Source organism: Tachypleus tridentatus, chromosome 12 (genome assembly GCF_004210375.1).
Source record: "Tachypleus tridentatus isolate NWPU-2018 chromosome 12, ASM421037v1, whole genome shotgun sequence".
Taxonomy (NCBI): domain Eukaryota; kingdom Metazoa; phylum Arthropoda; class Merostomata; order Xiphosura; family Limulidae; genus Tachypleus; species Tachypleus tridentatus.
In genome coordinates, this window is record NC_134836.1 from 108,751,024 (window position 1) to 108,777,428 (window position 26,405).

The 26,405-nt window shown below is 36.4% G+C and overlaps 1 protein-coding gene across 1 annotated transcript; it reads right to left on the reverse strand.

Moving 5' to 3' along the window:
- Nucleotides 1-5,079: 5,079 nt before the first annotated feature.
- Nucleotides 5,080-25,421, reverse strand: LOC143234308 (BMP and activin membrane-bound inhibitor homolog). The gene is made up of 3 exons (XM_076471577.1): nucleotides 24,821-25,421; nucleotides 10,038-10,334; nucleotides 5,080-8,379 (listed from the first exon to the last, which is right to left on the reverse strand). The coding sequence occupies exons 1-3, from the start codon at nucleotides 24,915-24,917 to the stop codon at nucleotides 8,003-8,005; spliced, it is 771 nt and encodes a 256-aa protein (XP_076327692.1). The 5' UTR covers nucleotides 24,918-25,421; the 3' UTR covers nucleotides 5,080-8,002.
- Between the last annotated feature and the right edge of the window lie 984 nt (nucleotides 25,422-26,405).

A 26,405-nucleotide genomic window follows, 5' to 3' on the forward strand; every position in this document is an offset into this window, starting at 1 on the left:
TATTCGTTGGTAAAAGAGTAGCCCAAGAGTTGGCGGTGGATGATGATGACTAGAGGGAATTCAGCTTGACGTGGGCTATCTGCGCGAAATTCAAAACAAACAAACAATCAACTGTATACATGTCATATGATAAATGCTGAGAACATCAGCGTCATCTATGGAGTTATATTAGAAAGTGACAATGATTGATTTAATTATTGTATTTCCTACACATCTCTACTGGGATGTTATAAACGAGAACAGTTAAAATTTTCAATGAACTTTAACCCTTAAAACAAGAAGAGTGATTCAGTCGTTCACCAAATATACCATGGACGTAATGAACTTTACCCATTAAAGCAAAGAAGAGTGATTGTGGCTCACAACTGGTAAATACCTCGGACGTATTGAACTTTATTCATTCATTAAAGCAAGTAATGTGGTTTAGTCGTCCACCAAATACCATGGATATATTAAACTTTACCTATTAAAGCAAGAAAAATGAATCAGTAGTCCACTAAATACCATGGACGTATTTTTTAAATACATAACCTGTAAGAACTCTTAAGCGAAAGAATAATGTATTATTATAATATATGAAGCATACCATATCTGCAAAATTCATTATCAAGTAGGATACGACAGATACAGAGGTGTTTGAGACGATATTTAAACGATCAATCTGTTTGAACGACAACCGTCACTGTGTGAACTGGATTAAGCTTGTGAAATGTATTTTTTATCAAGATTTTTAAACTGATGCTGCGAAACCTCAGAATTTGTGTGAGAATATTTAACATCTTATCAAATGTATCAATATCTTATACGAAAATTGAAAGGTTGTGTGAGTATTTTAAAACAATGAAGACAAACAGTTGTGCAAACGTTTGACCAATGGTTTTCAGACTTTATCAAACCGTGGAACACTCTTATTTTACCCCTTTCCTCACGAAACCCCTGTAATGCCCAGATGAAAGCAGCTAAAATTTCTGACTGCCTTAGTACCAGCATGGCTAGGTGGTTAGGGCGCTTGATACGTAATCTGAGACTCACAGGTTCGAATACCCGTCTCATGCTCACCCTTTCAGCCGTGGAGGCATTATAAATGTACAGTGAATCCCACTATTCGTTGGTGAAAGAGTAGTCAAAAATTGTCGGTAGATGGTGATGACCACCTGCCTTTCCTCTTGTCTTACACTGCTAAATTAGGGACAGCTAACGCAGATAGTTCTCGTGTAGCTTGGCGCGAAATTCAATAAACAAACAAACTGACCTCCTCTGGTTATACGTGAATCCTCTTAGGAGAATAAAATATATATTAATTTAAATTCCCACTTTGGACCGAAGAAGGAGAAACAGTTTTTAACAGTATTGTTAATGTAAATTTTTCCTCAATGAAATAAGACCAAAACAAAAATGTTTTAAGTACGTTTATAAGAAGTCGTGTTTTTTTCTCTCTCTTATGACACGTGCATATACGCAGGCAAATTCATAAACCTATGTATATTTGTTATTTTGTCTGCTTGTCCACGTAAATCCATGGCGACTACTGAATGTCGACGAACTCAATTTTCAAAAATCAGTTTGGTTCCTAACGAGTTAGCGCTCAATAATTATATTAATTTTACCTTTGTGGAGAAATTCTGAAGTCCCTTCGCAATACCTCGATTTCTACGAAACACAGTTTGAAACCACGTTATCAAGCAACACAGCCACTTACTAAACGTGACATAGTGAATTTGCAGGAATCGAGAAAAACTCATCAAAGAGCGGTACACAGAATACATCACCTAGAATCAAGAAAAAAAGAGAGACTGACTTTTAAAACAGTTGGATTCACTGAAAAATTCTATCAGCGTGTGGTTATGGAGCTGGACTCGCAATCTGAGGGTCGCGGGGTTCGAATCCCCGTCTCATCAAACATGTTCGCCCTTTCAGCCGTGGGGGCGTTATAATGTGACGAGTCGATCCCACTATTGGTTGGTGATGACGACTAGTTTGTTTTTTTTCTCTCTAGTCTTTCACTGCTAAATTAGGGACAGCTAGCGCGGATAATTCTCGTATAACGTTGCGCGAAATTCGAAACTACCCAAACCTATCAGTGTACAAAGTCAGAGTTATTTTTATTTCTTTTCAACTGAGGACAGGTCACAGACAAATATTTATCGTTTAGCATATAATTCACAGACATGGACTGCCACAGAAGAAGTAAAAGGGAGCTTTTGTTCCACTCTTACATTGGGCAAGAAATGGCACGTATTATGATGCGAACTTAACATCCTAGTAAAACTAAATATTTTAATAATTTCTTTTAGAACTGTAAATTTATGTTTGGATTTAAGCACACATTACACACATTCTGTAAAAACTGCTCTCCTTCATCCGTGTTTTGCGTTCTCGAAAATATTATTGTGGGCGCTCATGCTGACAAAACACCCAGACCGAATTTTACATCTAGGTGTTAGAAGAAATATATTTAGATCGTACACAAACATATTTTGGTACCAAATATAAAAAAGGAAAAATCTAGTGGATTAGAACTAATGATAAATAACATTAGAATCTCTTGGCTACTGTCAACTTTTAGTTTAAATTTTTGTTTTTCATCTAATTATCTCACATCTACATGTTTATAAAACCAATACCGAAGTGAAAATGAAGATGGTCAGGCATGACCAGGTGGTTAGGGAACTCGACGGGTAAACCGAGGGTCGCGGGTTCGTATCCCCATCACACCAAACATGCTCGCCCTTTCAGCCGTGGGGGCATTTTAACGTGACCATCAATCCCACTATTCGTTGGTGAAAAGTAGCCCAAGAGTTGGCGGTGAGTGGTGATGACTAACTGCTTTCCCTCTAGTCTTACACTGCTAAATTAGTGATGGTTAGCGCAGATAGCCCTATTGTAGCTTTGCGCGAAATTCAAAACAACCAAACAAACAAATACATTACAGCATCAATTTGATGGTGGTAAGTGTGAATTGGATGACGTTTTCACTAAATCTTTACATCTTTACTTGTATAATGAGATTTTCGCACGCTGTTAATATATTTTGTTGGTGCGATGAGAAATATCTGTTGTAAGAGTAAGAAACAAGCGAAAGTAATTTACACCATTTGAAGTTTGTTTGTTTTTGAATTTCCAGTAAAGCTACACGAGTTTGTTTGGAATTTCGCACAAAACTACTCGAGGGCTATCTGCGCCAGCCGTCCCTAATTTAGCAGCGTAATACTAGAGGGAAGGCAGCTAGTCATCACCACCCATCTCCAACTCTTGGACTACTCGTTTACCAATGAATAGTGGGATTGACCGTCACTTTATAATGCCACCACGACTGAATGTGCGAGCATGTTTGTTGCGACCGGGATTCGAACCCGCGACCCTCAAATTACGAGTCGAACGTCCACCTGGCCATGTCGGGTCTATTTTGAAGTCACATAAAACATTCCGAGTGATGTTCAATAATTGGAGCTTCCAGATATTCTTGGCCCGTCATGGCCTGGTGATTAGGAAGCTCGAGGGTCGCGGTTTCGAATCTCTGTTCCCTCAAACATTCCTCTCTTTCAGCCGTGGGGACATTTTAACGTGATGACCAATCCCACTATTCGTTGGTAAAAGAGCAGCGCAAGAGTTGGAGGTGGGTGGTGATGATTTTACTATCAAAATTATCGAACCTACTTCTGTTGGGAATCTCTGCCGAGGAGATAAATATGAAACATCCAGTTAAAGTAACCTATCTGCAAATTTAAGAAGTGAATTTTTATGCACACTAAAAGTAATTAAACTAAACTCAGGAGAATTGTTAGAAGCAACAAACATAGTTGTCCTATGTAGCCGAATTATATATTCACATTACACGTTGCGTACCCAGTCATAACGTACTACACGAACCCAGTCATAACATACTACACGAACCCAGTCATAACATACTACACGAACCCAGTCATAACATACTACACGAACCCAGTCATAACGTACTACACGGATCCAGTCATAACATACTACACGGACAACAATGGACTATTTGGTTCTTCAATGCTATACTTGCACACAACCCTGAGTAAAGTTAAAGCATGAATTAAATCCATATCTTGTCTCCTCAGTAAACCAATGATTTTCTTCTTAAACTCCTGTAAAGTGTTAACTGCCATCGCTGCTAATGGCAGCTGATTCCATAAGCTAATAACTCTGTAGAAAATAAAATTTTATTTTCTAAATCTTAAGGGCCCGGCTTGGCCACGTGGGTTAAGGCGTGCGCTTCGTAATCTGAGGGTCGCGGGTTCGCGCCCGAGTCGCGCCAAACATGCTCGCCATCCCAGCCGTGGGGGCGTTATAATGTGACGGTCAATCCCACTATTCTTCGGTAAAAGAGCAGCCCAAGAGTTGGCGGTGGGTGGTGATGACTAGCTGCCTTCCCTCTAGTCTTACACTGCTAAATTAGGGACGGCTAGCACAGATAGCCCTCGAGTAGCTTTGTGCGAAATTCCAAAACAAACGTTTTTTATAATTCTCACAAATTCCAAGTTGTTATCATATTGGTAATTAATGTGAAGCTAATATTTTAACATCTTTTAAAGATGTAGTAAATTAGATGTTAAGACATTTGAAACTTATTTTAATTTTCAATTGTGTGAAAAGTTCGCTTGAAAAAAGAAACATGAGACGACTGTTTGTTTTTTGAATTTCGCGCAAAGTTACACCAGGGCTATTTACGCTAACCGTCCCTAATTTAGCAGTGTAAGACTAGAATGAAAGCTGCTGGTCATCACCACCCCCCGCAAACTCTTGGGCTAGTCCTTTTACCAACGAATAGTGGGATTGATCGTCACATAATAACGCCCCCACAGCTGAAAGGGCGAGCATGTTTGGTGTAACGGGGATTCGAACCCGCGATTTTCTGTATTTGTACATTGTTAGAGATTACGTTTTCTTAGTTATGTATGAAAACAACTTCTCTCATTCTAATTCGATTTATCAATAAAAATATATTTTGCAACTTGTGAGAAAGGCTCAAGTTGTATTAGAACTTAGCTTGTTGGTTGTTTTTGTGTTTTTTCATGTTTTACACTCTTATCATATAAAAGGTAAATCAAATAAAGGTAGCTTCAATTCAATTTTTTATTTCAAATAAATAACATACTACATTAAAAATAGTACAATACCGCGCAACTTACAAGGCTTAACAAAAACGAATGTTCGTAACTTTATTTTTTTTTCACTGTTTAAAAAAAAAATCCATTGCGCAACCACTTTAAAACAGTAACTTGTAACGATGCTATGTATATATCAGTGAAGGTTACACACCTGAAACATTGGGAGTTAAAAGAGAAACTGTCTAAGAAACCTCAACTCAGCGGTGATTTAAGTGGGCAGACCGCTAAAAGAAATAGGTTTATGTTATTTATTTAACATTGTTTGTGGTCCAGTCTTGGATATTGATAGTTCGTTATTCATAGCTGTAAAATAAGTTGTTTTGTTTCTAAACGCCATCTTGAAATGTCTTAGGGGATACTATTTTAGGGGGGAAGAGTTCCCCATAGAACCACTTCTGGTGCATATTTTTAGTTTGTTATAAAACACAAAGCTACACAATGGACTATCTGTGATCTGCCCTCCATTAGTTCGGTATCGAAACTCAATTTTGAGCATTTTAGCTCGTGGATTTACCATTAAACCATTGACAAGGTACATATAACTAGACTTTGTAGAAATAAAAAAAAAAGATTTATTTAACATTGTCGTTACAGTCGTTTTCAATAACCAATTTTTACTTTAATCAATTAGACAAGTCTTTATACTTAGGTCTGTATGTGTATTTTCTTATAGCAAAACCACATCGGGCTATCTGCTGAGCCCATCAAGGAGAGTCGAACCCCAGATTTTTACGTTGTAAATACGTAGACTTACCGCTGTACTAGAGGGTGGCTGCTTAGGTCAAAGAATCGAAATAATTATTGTATGACACGGAGAAGGAAAAAACAACAACAATCGTAACATTTGTTTCGGTAGATTCGGTATATTTGTTACTCAAAAACGAATCGAAAAATATCTATTCAACTCCAATTCTTCAGCCCTACTCTAGTACAGGAGTAAGTCTACAGATTTACAACACTAAAATCAGGGGTTCGATTCCCCTCGGTGGACTCCGCAGATAGCACGATGTGGTTTTGATGTAATAAAACACACTCAAACACCAAATTACTCAGTTCTGTTGAAGCATTAAACTCCGAAAAATGAAGAAACGATGACACTTATATAGGTGTGAAATATCAGCATTACAAACATATTTTTATCTGCCACACATCGCTGCTTAATAGACTTTTCGCCCAATACCAAATCGAGTTAGATGGGATAGATATGATGGTGTGTAAAGCTATTACCCAAACTGTTTATTTTGTATACAATAAGTGATATTTAACATTAATATCGTGGTATTGAAGGCCGAAAGGTGGTGAAGCATTGAAACTAACCTCAGTAATAAAACATATGCGCTGTAGATATTTTTAAAATCCACAATAGACTAAATTCATTTGATCACTAGAGAAACAAAATAAACTGTAATATTTTATCAGTCGCATGCAATATGATTTCAGTGATATTAAGCTTCTAAAATTTAATAACAATTTCATTATACTGAAGCGCCATCTCTATAAAGTTTTGGAACTGTAATCTATATGAAGAATACTGTTGACCGTAGGTTTTAATAGAACAGTTTGATTTGAATTTCGCGCAAAGCTACACGAGGGCTATCTGCACTAGTCGTCCCTAATTTTGCAGTGTAAGACTAGAAGGAAGGCAGCTAGTCATCACCACCCACCGCCAACTCTTGGGCTACTCCTTTACCAACGAATAAGTGGAATTGACCGTAACGTTATAGCGCCCACTCGGCTGAAAGGGCAAGCACGTTTGGTGGGACGGGATATTCAAACCCGCGACCCTTAGATTAGGAGGCGAGTGCCTTAACCACCTGGCCACGTCGTGCCTAATAGAACAGTCAAAGATTGTGAGAAAATTCTAACTTTACTGTTTCACTTATCTACAAATAACGTAAACTGTACATACAAAACTTTAATATTAAGAATAATATAATATTAAGAAATCGCTTTGAATATGAGGCTAGCGTACTATGACTTTTCAATCTAAACAAAGGCATAGAAATTTTCCAAAACTGTAAATTTCACAAATTAAAAAAGTCTCCCAATTCTACTTACTATGGGATACATAGACTGTAAAATTTATATAATCTCAAAATATTTTGCGTTTTAAATATATCTGAAAAAATTGGTCTGAGAAGGTAGATTAAAAATTGGTTTCGAAAACCACTTATAACTCTTTTTATTTTGTGAAGGAATGAAAGACTTCCTAGTTTCAGTACTATTTATATTTTAGTCTAGTGGTAATAAGAAACATTATCTTATCAAAGTATTTACATATTTACATAGTTAAAAGCACTTGGTGCTATTACATTAGTTTCACTGAGGGACCACCAATGTAGCAAAATAAGTCACACATCCTGGTAACAGCGTAGACTGAACTGCAGTAAAAAAAAAAAAAAAGACTTTTAGACCATCTTACACGTGATCCTGGCAAGCCGTCAGTCACTATGTTGTGGAAAGGGTTCAGAGTGTAGGTGGGGCTACACTATAGCACTAAGGTTACCTACCCATTTATCTTCAATCGACTTACAGAATACATTTACACATAAAACGGTTCTATAAAAACGGTTAAAATATATATTCTTCCATTTTGTTTTCACGAAGTTGCAGCTTGAACTTATAACGTAGATGACCACACACAAACAGTTGAATAGTCATACATTTCCTATTTGTTGTTCTTGAGTTTGAGAATGGACTTAGAGCTCAAAATGAACTACACAAAAACCTTACAGACTTATTATAAGCTTCATGTATTTTTATATTAAGTTGGAGTACCAATTTAGAAGTTAGGCTGAGCTACACAAACCTATTATAACCTTCACATTTCGTCGTCGCTAGGTTACGGGAAGAATTTATATCACACAGAACTACACAAAAACTGTGGGCTTATTATAATCGTCCCATTTCGCTGTCACTGAGTTATAGAATGCAACTGGTTTATCGAGTACACTAATGTTTGAACACCAGCTATCACGTGACAAAGCTAAGTGTTTGTACATCCCATGCCAGTTTGATCCTGACCTGTCACCAAGCAACAGGTGGGCTTTAAATTGACGCTGACGTTGAAGTTCCAGGAACTGACGACGACGCCTACTGTCTTGTCTGAGCATGCGTGCAGCTATTAACACAAGCAATATTAAGATGCAAACTCCAATAATCGGAACGGCAATCACGGCAGCTCGAAACCATAAGTCATACTCTAGCGCCGCCTGTTGGTCTATGCCTTCTTTATATTTGTACATACCTGGTAAGAAAAAAAGAAAGAAACCCGTGGTAATAATAATAATATAAACACATATATAAACATTAAAAATGATGCAGGCAAACGAGTCTTATCAAGTTCGTTTGTTATTTTCTGAAGAGGTAGAGCTAAGACAAATGCAAATTGTATGTTATTATATGGCAAAGCAGATCATCTGTAATGCTGATAGGTTTAATAACTTGTACAAGCAGTGGAATTAAACATGATATGAAAGAAACTTGATATGAAATATTCAATGAAAATAATACGTTCGAAAAAGAAAACTCGAATTAATGACAGGTAAATAAACAACACCGTGTAAACTAATTTACAGTAAAAGTTAAATTCTCACTAAAGAAACAATGTGAAACAACATTTTACATGCCTTCTTCAACACAATGATGGATATGTGAAATGTCAAAGCTTTGGTATTGTTCTGTTAGTGTGGATTTAAACCCTATTGTGTGAAACTGTTTAGTAGGTTTAAAGTTTGATATTCTGTGTGTTACAAGCGTATTGTTTGATATTCAGTCGACAATAAGTATATTTTCTGGTAGTGTAGTCTGCGACCAGGGTATATTTAACAAACCTATCGCTTGACACTCCAGTGTAAAACAAAGCTATCGCTTGACACTCCAGTGTTAAACAAAGCTATCGCTTGACACTCCAGTCTTCCAGTCAGTCTATGACAAACGTATCGATTACCACTCCAAACTACATGATAAACGTATCGATTAACACTCCAGTCTTTGACAAACGTATCGATTGAGACTCCAGTCTATCTACCAGCGTATGACAAATTTGCCGCTCAACATTCCAGTCTAAAACAAACGTATTATTTAACACATCAGTCAATGACACGCATATTGTTTGACCTTGAGTAGTTAAGTTGGAGTATCCTTTGACAGTATACGGTTTCTGTAAAATGTACTGTTGACAGTTCGGGTTGTTACAACTAAAGGTTCGCATCTCATAATAGTAGTTGATACGATAGGTATCTAGATACAGGAGTTCTACCAACGGTTTGTTACAAAATGTGTTTTTGGTTTTTTTAATTTATTATCTGTATCACTAACATTGTCTTATTTAACTACATCAAACTTTACGCAGCTTTTTCAAACTCTCAAGTTTTATCAATCACATGACAGATGGCAAGAAACGTAAAATAGTTAATATCCGTTTATTTATTTTGTTAATGTTACTTTACATGTAATGTTTTTGATAAAAGAAATGAAGACAATGTGTAGTAATCAGTACTTGTCTTTCTTTATTAAATCATTAGTTTTAACAAAAATACTTCATTGGAAATTCTAATTTTTTCTGTACAAAAATCTTATAACGTTGACTAAAAACGTGCCAAATTTCGTGAAGATACGTAACTCGTATCGTACCAGACGGTGTATCGATACAATCATATCATGTCTTCGCAATACGATACTTCTATCGCTGTATTTTCACACTTTTAGTCATAATCATGATTTTTTTTAATGTTATTATTTATCGTTGGTAATTATATCGTTTGGTTGTCCAGTATGTAAAAGATGTCTTTTGCAAGCCTGTTGTTCATATGTTATTGCTATAAAAACAGAAGAAAACATAAAAGGTCAGTGTGTTCTCTTGTATATTTTTCAGCATTTTTTTTTTTCATTCAAACCCCTTACCTCGTGGAAAAGAAATGTTTGATCTTCTAATGGTGACGCTCATGTAATTACACATGTCTTCCTCACAGCAGAGAAGCTTAGAAAATATTTGTTTGGAAGCGTTGGCATGGCGGGAAAGTTGATTGCATAAGGCTATGCTTCTATCCTTGAGAAATTCTAGACAGCCATGACTTGACCTGGACTGGCCATTACTGTAGGTAGACTGCAGGTATTCGGAGAAGCACGAACCTAAGCCTGACTTGCACATATAACCAGTGTTTATGCAGATAGGGAAGTTACAATAACATCTTATCTCGCCTGAAAACAGAGAAAATAAAATAAAATCACGTAACTGAAATATTTTAAAATTTCTAGTAAGTATTTACAGAGTTTCAATGACACAAAATTGTTATAAATGCTATTTATTTGTAACAAGCACACGTTTTTAATTTATTGAAATAATGTATACATTCATATGTGTCTATGTGTGTGTGTATATATATATGTACATACACGTACAAATTCGTACTAGATCCGGCATGGCCAGGTGGTTAGGGTACTCGACAGGTAAACCGAGGGTTGCTGGTTTGAATCCCCATCACACCAAACATGCTCACCCTTTCATCCGTGGGGGCGTTATAATGTTTCCGTCAATCTCTCTATTCGTTGGTAAAAGAGTAGCCCAAGAATTGGCGGTGGGTGGTGATGACTAGCTGCCTTCCCTCTAGTTTCACACTGCTAAATTAGGGATGACTAGCGCAGATAGCCCTGGTGAAGCTTTGCACGAATTCCAAAAACAAACAAACAAGCTACATACATTAAAAACTTGTTTGCCGTTAAAACTTTTGTATTAGAATATGATAGCTCTAGCAATCGAAACTTCGCACCTGTTATAAAAATAATCTTCCTTATATAAAAGCTGTATTTTGTAATAGAATACTTAACTTAATCACTCAGTTAATTCAAATCGAAATTATTAATATATAAACTCAATTGCATGACTTTGGAGAATTTCCAAGTTGCCCCAACTATCACACATTAGATTTGTTTTTAGTGTTCCACGAAAGAATGACGTTTGTAATTTATACACGAAATCCATAAAGTGTCATAAACAAAGAAACCAAGCACAACTAACCATAGTAGCTCTGTTTAAGGGCATGCTAGTGAAATGGTTACCACTACTCGAAAATAATACAAGTACAGGGGTGAGTGTAACAGTAACAGAGTATTTAAAGCGATAAATGTTAGAAGAAAAAAAAAGCAAACATAAGTGAATTACAAGTATAATAAGCTACGATATGTAGGGTTTGAAAGAAATGGACAATCGATAGACACTAACTCGAATATAGATCAACAAGTGTCAATATTAAGTTAAAAAATATGAAAGTTAAAAAGACAGCATTAAAAACAAAGATTGATAGGCAACGAAGGATAGTAACTCTGATACAAAGTCATCGGTGTCAAGGCTACGTAAAATTAACATTAACAAAGACAAAAAAATATCATATGTGTGATCTCGTCTTGATAAGAAATCACTTGACAGGAATGAAGACAGGAATGATTAATTAGAGAATCAAATGGAACATCATGGGTCAATAATAAATAAACATTTAACGAAGATAAAAGTATGACGAAGACACGACTTAAAACTGAAATACATAGAAGTGTGAGCGACAGTAACACTGACACTAATGGAGAGATTGATGTATGTTAAAGAGTATTTGGTTTTCTTTGAATTTCGCGCAAAGCTACACGAGGGCTATCTGCGCTGGCCGTCCCTAATTTTGCAGTTCAAGACTAGAGGGGAGGCAGCTAGTCATCACCACTTACCGCCAACTCTTGGGCTACTCTTTTACCAACCAATAATGGAATTGACCGTCGCATTGTGACGCCCCCACTGCTGAAAAGGTGAGCATGTTTGGTGTGAATGGGACTCGAACCCGCGACCCTCGGATTACGAGTCGAGTGCCTTAACCACCTGGCCATGTCGAGCTGGTCAAAGAAGAAAAATTTGTAAGAATTAGATAGTCTTTGAAAGTTACCAAACTGTTAATTGTTGTTTTAACAATTTATTACATTTTTGTGAGACTAAATGGTCATCTCTCTTCACAAACAAGATAAAAACACGAATTAATTTAAAATAATGCCACTGCTTGTTGTGAAAAGAGAAATTATAATAAGTTACAAAACTGGCAATAGCTCTCCTGTAGTTCGGCGATAAATCTGTTCTGTGACGACGCTGAAAATCGGTTTCGCGACACCCCGCCGTGCAGTTTTGTATTTAATATCAACAAAAACCAAACCCTGGAAGTATTACTAATGATTGGAAAAGACTGAGAGATGAAAATACATGAACATCAGATAGAATACAATCTTTTTGTACGTCATTTCACAAAATGTTTCGAATTAAAAGTGGAAACACGAGAAACTTTCTAGAGAAGTTTTAACAAGATTATTAGTTATTAAGTACATTTATTTATAACGCGTGGTTACCGGTTTACAAACGTACTTTACTGTCACATTATAAGATAATCTGTGTGTTTGTTGTTAAGTACAAAGCAGTAAGTCTGTTCTGTGTCCATAAACTGTGTCATAAGCCTTCAGACTTACCATTGAGGGACATAAGATACAGTTTGCTCTTCACAACCTGTTGGCTTTGAAATATTTCAGAATAAGAAATAAATATCTATTTTTAAATAATACTTCATATTTCTTTAAAATTCTACAGTTTTACAGAAAACTGAATTTCGATGAAAGTCTGAGTGTGTGCGTTTTTTTATAGCAAAGCAAAATCGGGTTATTTGCTGTCTACCAAGGGGAATCGAACCCCCTGATTTTAGAGTTGTAAATCCATATGTTTACTGCTGTACCAGCGGGGTACGAAAGGATTAGAAAAGCTAGGTATGAAAAATTAATTTTGGGCGAACATGAGAACTTTTCTGTAACTAGTGAAGATGTAACAACCAGCAGAGAGGATAATTTACTCATTGAAGGTAAGGTAATGTGAACAGAAAATATTACTCATTGAAGTTTTATTATTGGTGGACAGAGAAATTAAAGTTATATTATTGGTGGACAGAGAAATTAAAGTTATATTATTGGTGGACAGAGAAATTAAAGTTATATTATTGGTGGACAGAGAAATTAAAGTTATATTATTTGTGGACAGAGAAATTAAAGTTATATTATTTGTGGACAGAGAAATTAAAGTTATATTATTGGTGGAGAGAGAAATTAAGGTTATATTATTGGTGGACAAAGAAATTAAAGTTATATTATTGGTGGACAGAGAAATTACTCTGACAAATGAAAACATAACAACAGGTGAATAGAAAACTTTAACTTTAGAAAATTTTACCTGTAAATTATTAATTAACAAATGAAGATAAAATAATTAGTACACAGGATATATTACTAATTAAAGATATAATATAGGGTGGACAGAGTAATTTAGTTCCTTGTTTATTTATTTGCCTTAACCACTTGGCCAACGTTTCAATCGGATAAGAGTAAGTTGCCCAAGAGTTGGCGGTGGGCGTTGTTAACTAACTGCTTTCCTTCCAGTTAGTCAATCAGTTTAAAATTAGGTAAGGTTCAGCGCAGATAGTGGTGTCGTTTTGAACAAAAAAAAACTTCCAAAACAAATTCAGTTGATTTGGAAACAAACTACTTTAATGAAATAAAGTTAAAATATACCAGCATAAGATGAAGGATACTATTAACTGAAAAACCAAAACTATTGTTTTGTTAAACCATTGTCAAAATATTTGTTTTCTTTTGATGGAGGTTTTTTTTTGTTTTTTTTTTTTCCTCCACTGGCAGTCAATGTAAGCAGCATATCAGTCTAACCCAAGCAAGATACTCAAGGCTGCGGTGTGGCCTCTCACTATACGCTGTAAGACAGTTGAATTCCGCAGGGAAAGACTGATCGTTTATCAAGTAAGTAGCCCCACCCCCTTCATACCCCACGGTCAACGGGTCATGGTAGCGAACCCAACCGTTTACTTAGCCATCCCTAAAATAACAAACATTCGTGGCAGAAACACCACATGCCATGCTGCGTTATTCTTTTCAATGTCAGATCAAGTTATCCGAATGAAAACGTACATTCATCAAGGCAAGTCATCTGATGGATAGCATTTAATTTCATTTTCATTTACAGAGACACAGAAGCGCCCTCTATCCCTCACGTGAACCATATGCAGACGGAGAAGCAAACAGAGATAAAAACAACAACAAACTGAAAGTTAAATTTTATTGCTTCGTTTGAATATTGTAACCGGAAATAAACTATTGAAACGAACGATATTTGGATAAAACGTGTAAGTGTTTTCGTGTAGCAAAGCCACATCGGGTTATCTGCGGAGCCCACCGAGGGGAATCGAACCCCCTAATTTTAGCGTTGGAAATGTGTATACTTACCGCTGTACTCGCGGGGAACGGATAAAATGTAAACGCCCTGACATTATATTCATTATATTATTTTAGTACCACGTTGTTGAAGAATACCAAAGTTATAACTGGAAATGTAAGTCCGTATATCACTGGACGATAACATCCGACATTCCAAAGACAGAGTCGAGAGGAGGCTGAAGGCACAGTAACGGTGGTAGAGGTCGAACGGAGAGGCAACGCTAATTGCTCAGTAAACACAAACGTAACCAAACCCCACATTCTCTTTTATCCTCTCTCTCTCTCTCTGTTTTTTATATATAGGGTCGCCATGTGTTGGTAGAGGAGGTAACACATGTGCTGTGTTATGTTAGCATACAATGACATGCACATGCACTTAGTTAATATACTTCCAAGAAAACTCTTGCTTCCCCCACAAGTCTGAAATCAAAAGATTGAATGTGGTATTGATCACCGGGAATTTTATGCGCATAAAGTTAATACTTAAATGCAAACATTTCTATCTCACCAACGTACTGAACATGTCGAGTTTTACATTATGAATGAACCTGATGTTTCGTTCATTCGACTACGAGCACAATTAAAATCTTCTGTACAACTCGTTTCTTTGGCTGGTCGGTAGTAGTTCTTTATTAGAGCAATAGATGGCACCCTTATTAAGGGCCCTTACAAATATGTAGGTTATTTGAAAACTATTATTATTTTATAGAGTAAAATACAAAGTTACAATTATGAGAGCGGATTGGACTTCATAGCAAGCTGTCGGTTAGTAACACAAGATATTGATACAAGTTGGGCGTCGACTGACTGTCGTTAATTGTTTTTATATAGTGAAGCCAGACTAAACTTTGAAGTTAAGCACAAATCTTCGCAATGGGCTATCTGTGCTCTGCTCACCACGAGTATCGAAACCAGGTCTCTAGCGTTGTAAGTCCGCAGACACACCACTGTAACACTTGGGTCACTAAACTTTATTCCAAACTTTGTGTGTTTGTATAGTAACACAGTGGTTATCGTTACATCGGACTAAACTTTGTACTAAGCCCACACACACATACACACAAAGCGGCACAGCAGCAAGTTAGAAAGTTAATGAAACTAAAAATGGGGTTTCATCACTCAGGAACATGGATTATGAAACCGGTGATGGTACGTTTTGTTGAGACATTAAAAAGGACGATGACATGAAATGCTGTTGGTATCTTTACGTCACATAATTTACTAATTTTAACAATAACAATGTGATTACATGTTCAATACATAATTTTCTGAGACTTATTTCACACTTTCCGAGTAAATATCATAACAACCATTATATGTAGAATTTCTTGGAGCATATAACACCGTTTATGTAGTGTTTTATAGTGAACATTCTGCACTTTTGAGATCATTGTTGTGTTCTGCTGGACATTCAACATTACGAGGTATATTTGAATAACATGATACCTCAGATCAATGTTGTGTTGAGTTGGAATTTACATTTAACACCACGAGGTACATTCAAGTAACACGATTTCTCAGACTAATGTTGTGTTCTGTTGGACTTTAATATTTAACACCACGAGGTACATTTGACTTTAAAAGAACAGGCTTTCCATATAAATGCTATTTCCGGCTGATCTTTATGCGCCTACTCAACATGCTGGTAAGTTTGACTAGACCAACCTAACTGACGTTACAGTTTTTCTGGATCTTTCACAGGTTATTTCTATTACTGACCTAAAAATTGTCTATTATGAAATACTGCCTACACAGGAAAGTATATATATATAATTAAATGTAAATTCATGAGAGAAAAAGAAATATATGTCTGTGTTTACACATGTAAAATTTGCTTCTCAAGTAAAATGTAATGCATAATTTTAAAAACAGAATGTTTACAATAAATTAGTTTTATTCCCAGCTTAAAACACGAACGTTTGTTACCATAAAAAAGGGGATTATTAAGATTTAAGGTTACCATAAAGTCGCACATGGATAATACAAACTTTGGACATACCATTTTTATTTTAGCACAAATGACGTTGAGAGAGGAGTATAAGCCTAAAACGTTGCTGTGCCAAGCCTAACTCCTGCTGCTACCAGCCTATGTAATAGTTACGTATACATTAGCCTAGCTTGCTAACTAAGGGTTAGAGGCCGAACTAATGAACGGGTAGCGGCTAGAGAACCGGATTTCCGACGACCTTAGCTCGTCAGTTGGCGACATAAATCTGTAAACAATAATTTTCTAGGCGTTTGCTCTCTGGAGCAGCCAAGACCGCTTCTACCGACTTGCAGGTGCAGAGGCCTACACACTGCGCATGAGCACGGTGTTGTAGCCTTTTCTTGAAGCTGCCTTTCATTCCAGAAACGTGACTTGACCTATAATATTATATGATTATAGGCTATTTCAGCGAGGGAAGATTTTTTCTCTCTAATTTTATGTCTGTCGTAATATAAGCACAGTAGAAACTCTTTTGCTGAAAACTATAACAGCCTGCCGAACAACGTTCTGTATGTGGTCCAGACACTAGGGTACTTTGAAATCTCTAAAAATGTATACGCTAGAGAGCGCATGTCAAATTATATTTTTTATGGAGGTATACATATGTGTTTTCACTACTTTTTCCTTTCAGACTGGCATATGAATTCTATGTTAATTTACAAGTTAAAATTAAATAAATAAAGTTTCCAGCATTTTTTTTAGAATTTTAATATTCGCATTCAATGAAATATTTTATTTACAACTAAAGATTCAGGGATGAGTTAACGTGCTTAAAACGCTCAAATTCGGGGTTCGATATCCCGTAGTTTATAGAGCTTAGATAACTTATTGAATACCTTTGCACTGAAACAAACAAATATTTATAACTTCCTCGTGTTTATATTCTGAAAGATTATTTACTTATAATCTTTAATCTTTAGGCCTCAAATGTAAGAATTGTTAGGTTTTCAAAATTTCATTTTTATTTGTTATTACTTTTTGTCGTTATTCGCATTCTAGTTTAACGCAAAGCAACATAAATGGCTCTCTGCCATCTGTTCACCATAAAGAATCAAACCCCGGATCTCAGCTTCGTAAGTTTGTAAACTTATCGCTGACCCATCGAGGTTTTGTGAAATAGCATTTTGAAAAAAATTGAGAAGGGCATTGTAATACTTCGAAAGAGTTAACACTAAAAAGAAACTTTTTTTTTTTCGCGCAGCCCTCCGCTAGTACAGCGGTATGTCTACGGATTTACAACGCTAAAATCAGGAGTTCGATTACCCTCGGTGGGCTTAGCAGATAGCTCGATGTGGCTTTGTTGTAAGAAAAAACATACACACGCTTTTACGCGCAAAGTTACACCAGGTTTATCTGTTTATCCGTCCATAAGTTAACAATGTAAGGCTAGAAGAAATACAGCTATTCACCACCACCCACCGCCAGCTATTGGGCTACTCTCTTACCAACTGATAGTGGAAGTGACCGTTACATTATAATGCCCCTACGGTCTGAAAGGGCGATCATGTTTGGTGTGACAGGGATTCGAACCCGCGACACTACGATTACGAGTTGAGCGTCCTAACCACCTGGCGGGCTAAATGTGATTAAAGTAAAACAAGAGAAGAAGCTAAAATCACGTCAAACTTCAGGGGCACAGCGGTAAATCTATACTCTTATAACGCTAAAAATCACGTTTTGATATCTGTGGTGGACAATGCTCAGATAGCCCATTGTGTAATTTATGCTTGACAATATAAAAACAAACAAGAAAATAAAAGACTGCACTGTTTCAGTTACGTAGAAGGAAGCCATGTTGTGACACAATAATATATTGCTAAATTATATATACAACTAACTGAACATTCAGTGATGTCGAGAAAACTCACTTGTAGAGAAATTAATTTGTAAAAACGGCTCGTTTGGTTGAGAAAAATTTTACGTAGAGGAGTGAACAACGTTTCGACCTTCTTCGGTCATCGTCAGGTTCAAATATATAACTAAACATTTGTTTGTCTCACGTGGGCCATCACGTTAAACTACTACAGTATTTATACGTAAAGATGACCAGAAAAATTAAGTTCCTACATTTTGCCTATCGATCACTATATTGATCTAAAACGATCTCTAGTCAGAAAGAGAGCGCTGAATTATTCGAACTGACTTAAAGACCATGATGCCATCTATTTAAGAATATATTCAACATTATAAAACAGTTTCTAACGCTTAAAGCTACTAAAATATAAAATTGTATTTAAAATTTTATTGAAATTTCATGATACCCAAGTTTATTTTTAAATGATTAAACATACTAAAATATAATGTAACATTTACACTTTTATAGAATTGTTTTGACACCAAAGTTAGTTTTTAAATACTTTAACCTATTACGACCAATTACAGAAGTACTGCTGAAAGACTAACGGGCAGTTTCATATTTAGTTTGTTCGCCGTACAGCTTTAAGCCATTTTCTTATCGGTTTCAATGTGTTGCTACGCTTAAGAAGATGACGTCTTACTGCCGTTATAAATATCTAAAAGCGAACTTCACCCTAACTAGGCTTAATACTCTATAGAGATTTTCAGTACTACTTGTCATAACATTTTCAGTATTCTATTTTTAAAAATGAAATGCTTTTAATAGGGCCTCTTAATTATGAGAAAAGAACAGTCATTACAACGAAAAAAAAAAAGAATTTATATAAAATAAAATTTGCTATGTGTTTTGCATTAACTGTGACATAAACATACAGATGCGTATTAAACAGACTTTGCTCTCATACGACGAGACATTTCGTGAACACTCAACAGATCAAACAACTTGACAACGTACACAATTAAGCCAGCTCCCCATTCTTGTCAGCGGCACCGTTTCACAAAGACTATGATTTCCTATAATTTCTTGATCCGCGTCGAGAGGGAACTAATTACAGGGTCTGACTGATCCAAGTCTAGTGGCAAAGCGATCTATCTCCTACAGGAGCGCAAAGTAAAAAATTTCCAGGTCAGGTTCAGTTTTAGCTTCTACTTTAGGACTTAAACACTTCCTGAGTCATACCAAGAATAAATGGTAATATTTAATACAAGGAACCATGGAGAGCCAATATCCACATAGGAAAACCTTATTCGTTACCATTATTCGTACACACATAAAAGTATAAATAGATCACATTTTTATTATCGTATTTTTCTACAACCAACACACACCTCGTTTGTTTGTTTTGAATTAAGCACAAAGCTACACAATGGGCTATCTGTGCTGTGCCCGCTTTTTAGCGGTGTGAATACCCAGCCATACACTGGGGGCTACACTCATCTCATAACGACCACGATGGGTTAGATTATCAGCAAAATAATCTTTCTTGAGCTTTATCCTCCTAAACTTCTATTAACTTCTGTAACGTATGATGTGTTATTGATACAAATACGTTATATAACAAGGTATCATATCCAGCATTTTACTACAAATTTCTATTTATTGTCTCATCAAAAGTACAATATTATTTTATTCACCTGCCTAACTAAAACATCTGTTTACTAACACTTGAAACTTCTTGATACCTAAGTGTTTTTAATGTTTAATCGTATTACGATCAGTTATATTATCATATTCAGTGACTCAATAAAAAAAAAGAGATATTCATAGCTGTATTTTCTCAGTACTTAAACGAGACAAACCGTTTCTTGACGTAATGTCTTTCTCACTGTTACAAACGCTTACTACCCTATTGGATGCGAATTCAAAGCTTGCGAGTGTGTTTACTAGAGCAACAAAAAAGATTGTAATCATTCTGCGTACCATCTTAACCACATTCCCCTATTCGCTATCTAACAAATACCCATTATTGTCCACCAAACTTCTTAACCAGAATAGCCATTTACCATCACGTGTTTCTTTGTTGGTTTGTTGTTAACCACAAAGTTACACAATGGGCTAACTGTATTTGTGTTGTATTCTGTGATATTGTTATCCACAGTGCCTTATTTACCCTCACAACAAAGACAGTAAGGCAGTGTACCGTTTTATTTGATTAGCCATAGTGCCCTAGAAGCTTTTAGCCTTCATGCGTACCTGTAGAGGCATTTATTTGTATGCCGAGTGTGTCTGTGTTTTCTTATAGCTTGTTTGTTGTTTTTTATAAATTTTTTTGAATAATTATGTAGCATTTTGTGTGTGTGTGTTTTTGTTACAGCAAAGCCACATTGGGCTATCTGCTGAGCATTTTGTTCGTCTTATTAACAATTTCTTGTAAGTGACATTGAAAGTAATTCAAATAGATATAATAATGAAAAATAATAGATAAATAACTGAAATGAATATGTGTAAAATGAAATAAATAATATTGTATTCTTAACCCTTACTTACAAATGTGGTTTGTAATTCACAATAATCAAAATTCACTTGTGTAATATGATTCATGAAAATTGACGGTGTACATGTGTATATATTGGATACAGTGGATATAGAGTGATTAACATAATATTTTCTTTCACTTTTAGGCTGTTAGAATAACAGTTGTTTACCATCACAACAAAGACAATAAAGTAGTATTCTGCTTATTTTATTAACCACAATGTACTATTAACTATCATAATAAAAACAATAAAATAGTATTCTGCTTATTTTATTAACCACAATGTATTATTAACTATCATAATAAAAACAATAAAATAGTATTCTGGCTACCATTTTCGTCATAATACTCTATTTATTATCACAACAAAAAACAATATTGTGTCAACTATTTAAACCACAACATCTAATGACCAAAAAATAGCCAAAATTTATGTAGTATCACATTCAGTGGCTCAGTCTAAAAGAGAGAGAGAAAAAGAAAATTCATGGTTGAGTTTTCTGTTCACATTCTTACCTTCTTTAGCATAATCAGTTATTAAAATAAGGGAAAAACGTCTTTTTATTATTACACACATTAGACGCGAAATCAGAAGGTCCGAGTCGAACCTCAAAACTTATAAAAAATGAATATTCTATATTTTGTTTTGCGTGAACAATTTGTTTATTTTTTGAACTTCGCGCAAAGCTACACGAGGGCTATCTGCGCTAGCCGTCCCTAATTTAGCAGTGTAAGGCTAGAGGGAAGGCAGCTAGTCATCACCATCCACCGCCAACTCTTGGGCTACTCTTTTACCAACGAATAGTGGGGTTTACCGTCACATTATAACGCTCCCACGGCTCAAAGAGCGAGCATGTTTGGTCCGACAGGGATTCGAACCCGCGACCTTAAAATTAAGAGTCGAACGCCTTAACCCACCTGGCCATGCCGGGCCGAATAGTATTAATCGTTATTAGCAAACGGGGAATTTATTTCCCTTAGCAATTCTTTCACTTCCGAACATTTAGGACCCCAGTATGAAAAGTTGTCCTCGTTTCGTGATTATAAGCTTAGAACTAATATTGTTTTTCATCCATCTTCATGTTACAATGTCAGGAACGTTTAAAGTATCAACGACCGGGTCAAGAATCTTTAAAATGCGTCCTCGTTAATTAAATGAGAAACCTTTACGAAGACAGGCTAGGCATCAAGAACCCTACGACAGCTGGCGTCTCTAACTGGCGACACGTTTTGCTGAAGTGGACGGGATAACGGAAGCAGCCTTTCTAACACCAGTTAAAGGCACAGCTCAGCGCGCCGTGCCTTAAACTTTGGGCAGATGTTATCTCGTGAGTAACTACGTTTGTATGAAACTCAAAAAAAGTATATAGTACGAATTACCTATTATTGTATTGCAAAAATAAATATTACCGTCGTTCCATTCCTTGCGTCAGAACATTACAGAATGTAAAGCAAGATATCTCATTAAAATGTTATGTTACATAGTATAACATTCCAAGTGCTCTAACTGATAATAAAGTCGAGTATATTTCTATTTTCAAACTTGTTTCAAATCACGGTTTTAAACAAACAACACTTTGTGCCCTTAAAGAAAGTGGGTTATTTTCTACACTATTCCAGCAGATGATACGAGTGTGTTTAAAACTATACTTTTAATGTTTATGTTTAACTAAACTTGCATGTTGTAGGAATTTCTATAAACATTTTTATCTACGTCTCTATTTAGTTCGAAGTTTGCCCCCCGCTAGTACAGCGGTATGTCTCCGGATTTACAACGCTAAAATGAGGGGCTCGATTCCCCTCGGTGGGCGGAGCAGATAGCCTTTGTGGCTTTGCTAAAAGAAAAACACATTTCGAAGTTTAAGTATTTGTGTATCTTTAAATTCGAACTTCCAATACGAATTGCTTCTCTAGCTTATGTTTTTAGATTCTGAATATAGTCGTTTATATTAAATAAAATTAAATACTACTGGTTCACGGAACTGAAGAACCATCATCACAGTTTATTAAATTCTGGTTCACGGAACTGAAGAACCATCATTACAGTTTATTAAATTCTGGTTCACGGAACTGAAGAACCATCATCACAGTTTATTAAATTCTGGTTCACGGAACTGAAGAACCATCATCACAGTTTATTAAATTCTCAACTTTTCTGATGAACGAAAAATACAGAAAATCGTCACAACGTCAACCGTCTTATCATATAAAGCCAGGTGGTTAAGACACTCTACTCGAATCCCCGTCACACCAAACATGCTCGCCCTTTCAACCGTGGGGGCGTTATAATGTGACGACCAATCCCACTATTCGTTGGTTAAAAAGTAGCCCAACAGTTGGCGGTGGATGGTGATGACTAGCTACCTTCCCTCTAGTGTTACACTGCTAAATTAGTGACGGCCAGCGCAGATAACCCTCGTGTAGCTTTGCGCGAAATTAAAAAAACAAACAAACCAAATTTACCATATAAGATACATTGTTATTGACCGTCAATATTTCAACCATGCTTCCATATAAGAAATCTCGTTATGGTTTATTATTAGACTCTCAACCGTCCTATCACACAAGACAAATCAATATGGTTGATTTTCAACGTATCAGCCGTCCCAGCACACAAGAAACATCGTCATGGCTGATCGACAATTTAACGATTCTGTCACACAAGATAATCCGTTATAATTGACCAACACCTTAACACTCCTGGCACACGTAAACTTTGTTCTATCTAAGTGTCATCATCTTAATTGTCCTACCACACTGAGAATATTACTATAGTTAATTGTCAGAAACTTAAACACGCTGTACACATAAGGAGCACAATTATAGTCGTCAGGATTTCAAAGTTAAACAATTTACCACACCAGAAATTTTTAAATAGGTGACAATCTTTAATATTTTACGACTCAAGGGTCACCACTCATACACCACATAACTGTGGTTGTACATACGCTTATCTCTCCTTGGTTAACTTGTGTTCGAGGTACCTGATGAGGAGATTAGTAAAAAATCAATAATATGGGTTGATCAAAGTGTAAGCTGAACTGAACTTCCCTCGAACTTGTACTTCGAAATTTAAAAAAAAACATTCTGAAGTACTAAGTTTATTTATTATGCTTGTTTCACTTTTTTATTAAACATGAAATCCTGTGCAGGAAGTTAGTTACTCATTTCCTGACTCTCTCTATCTCAGGACAGGTTTTTCTCTAACATTACAAATGTCACAATTTCTAACGTTAAAATATTTACGAGAACTTTGCTATTTACATTAATTTAATATTTATTATTTATGATGCATATTCTGAAGAAACACGAGATAATTTAATGTTACACAAGCTTCATTAAGGTTGTCTGTCTGCCTGTTTTTTTTTTACAACATCTGCGCTTCAATGGACATATTGGATAATTTTTCATTAGGCATTTCGTAACGTTGTGTGCGTTATTAATTTAGCTGGTGTATCTAAAGCTGCTCCTGTAATTAAAGTTTTCTCTTTTAATTAAAGGTGACGATTCCCCATCTCTTTTTACATACGAGTTTTGACCGATAAAAATGACCTCTTCCCCAAGTAATTTCAAACGTGCATGGCGGCCTCCCTCTTTGCCACCTGAGTGAATGAATCGAACAGTACAGCTCACGGTTACTTTCATGGTGTAGCACTGACTATATCGTAATGCTAGCATTCTACTATACGAGAAATATTGCTTGTCAGCTCTAACCATCGTGTGTACGCTTATTACTAGAGTTTTGTTTTTTTACAATTGACAATAGATGGCGGAGCAACTTTGATTTTGGGGGGGTTGAACGTCACCAGCAGTTAATGGCACCCGACTTACAATGTTCAAAGAAAGACTTTCATCTCATATTATACACAGGTCTCTGTTTCCCATTCATTCACTACAGAATTAAAACTGCCTCCAGTACCAGTCAAATTCCTCCACCTATGTAACCGAACGTCATAAGCGTAGAAATTTAAACCATCTTGTCGCACTACGAAACAATCGCTGTTAACGATATAAAACGTTACAAACTTCTAAGAGATTAGAAAGAAATCTTTGATGGCTTTTGTACTTACCTGCTACATTAGGAATATTGCAGTAGACGACTGCTAGAATTATAAGAAAACACTGTAACATGGGTTGTGTGGAAACTCCAAGTCCTCGCCCTATCATCTTCCGGCGAATTTTTTTAACTTAGTTTTTTGTTTTTAAAGTGAAATCGTATCCCCTTGCATATTTGGAACTTACAGAACGGACTCAAAGCTCGTTGACACAATTATTTTAATATTATTACAAGTCAAATGCACTCTCCAGATTGTGAACGTGTTTTTACATCGCTCTTTACTTCAGCGCCACCGTACAGCGTGTTTCTAGTCTGGCAAGCTCACGTCTTATCCCCTGTGTTCTTCTAACGGCCACAGGCACTATACATGGAAGTGTGCGCACAAAACAAGTGAAGCAGCTGACTGGTCCACCATTTGGTACTTAAATAACAAAGGCGGGGCTTTAGGCAGTCCGTTGGTCTTTGGGCTGGATGTGATATAGGCGCCAACACGTCGCCTGTAGATTGACCTGCACCTGATGTGGCTGAAGATAAGTTCCAGAAGCGAGCGTTTAACCCAAGGGTTGACCACGGGACTCTGTCTAATGACATTAGATAAGGCTCGTCACTCTCTGAATCTGGCCTGTGTCTGTACTCTTCAAATTAGCTAGAAAGATGACCACGAAGACCCCTAGGTTTACATTAGGATCTGTTTACAAAAGCTGACGCCAAAGTATTCCCTCACCCCCACCCCAAACACGGGATAGTATACACTAACAAACTCTTATAAGTTAACATTCTGCTACTAAGCGACGACATTTTGAATAAAAACAGAAAAGTGAAATATATGGTCATGTTGGGATTTGACATCACGAGCTGTGTTTCAAGGAGATCGTCTTACAAACTTCTTCAAAGGTTCAAACCACCTTGACACTACAGTATAACTATTATTATTTTCAAACTAGCGTATAACTCGTCAAAAATAACAGGGCAATCACAACCACCCTCCGCAGCATGGTATATCTTTATCTCATATTTTATAGATAACTGAAATCAATACATTTTGTAAAATCAGCCTTGACCGATAGAGAAGTAGGAAGGTGCATCCCAGGCAGTCAAACTTCGGTTTGTTTGTTTGTTTGTTTTGCACAAATTTCGAGGGCTATCTGTGCTAGCCGTCCCTAATTTAGCAGTGTAAGACTAGAGGGAAGGCAGCTAGTCATCACCACTCACCGCCAACTCTTAGGCTACTCTTTTACCAACGAATAGTGGGATTGACCGTAACATTATAACGCCCCCACGGCTGAAAGGGCGAGCATGTTTGGCGCGACGGGGATGCGAACCCACGACCCTCAAATTACGAGTCGCACGCCTTAACACGCTTGGCCATGCCGGGCCCTTCAAACGTCGGTAAATTCCTTTGTAAGTCAATCAAAATTAAAATTATTCGTGAAATGAATTCATGGCATATTCGTACAATAATTCTTGGTAAAAATCAGTTAGATTAACAACTAATAAAGCTCGGCATGGCCAGGTGAGTTAAGGTATTCGACTCGTAATGTGAGGGTCGCGGGTTTGAATCCCCTTCGCACCAAACATGCTTGCGCTTTCAGCCGTGG

Excerpts from the sequence above, each read along its gene's own strand:
- LOC143234308 (XM_076471577.1), bottom strand. The coding sequence starts at position 24,917 with ATGATAGGGCGAGGACTTGGAGTTTCCACACAACCCATGTTACAGTGT. Across the intron at positions 10,335-24,820 it reads CAATATTCCTAATGTAGCAG|GCGAGATAAGATGTTATTGT; the intron begins GTAAGTACAAAA and ends CTCTGTTTTCAG. Across the intron at positions 8,380-10,037 it reads AAACATTTCTTTTCCACGAG|GTATGTACAAATATAAAGAA; the intron begins GTAAGGGGTTTG and ends TTTTCTTACCAG.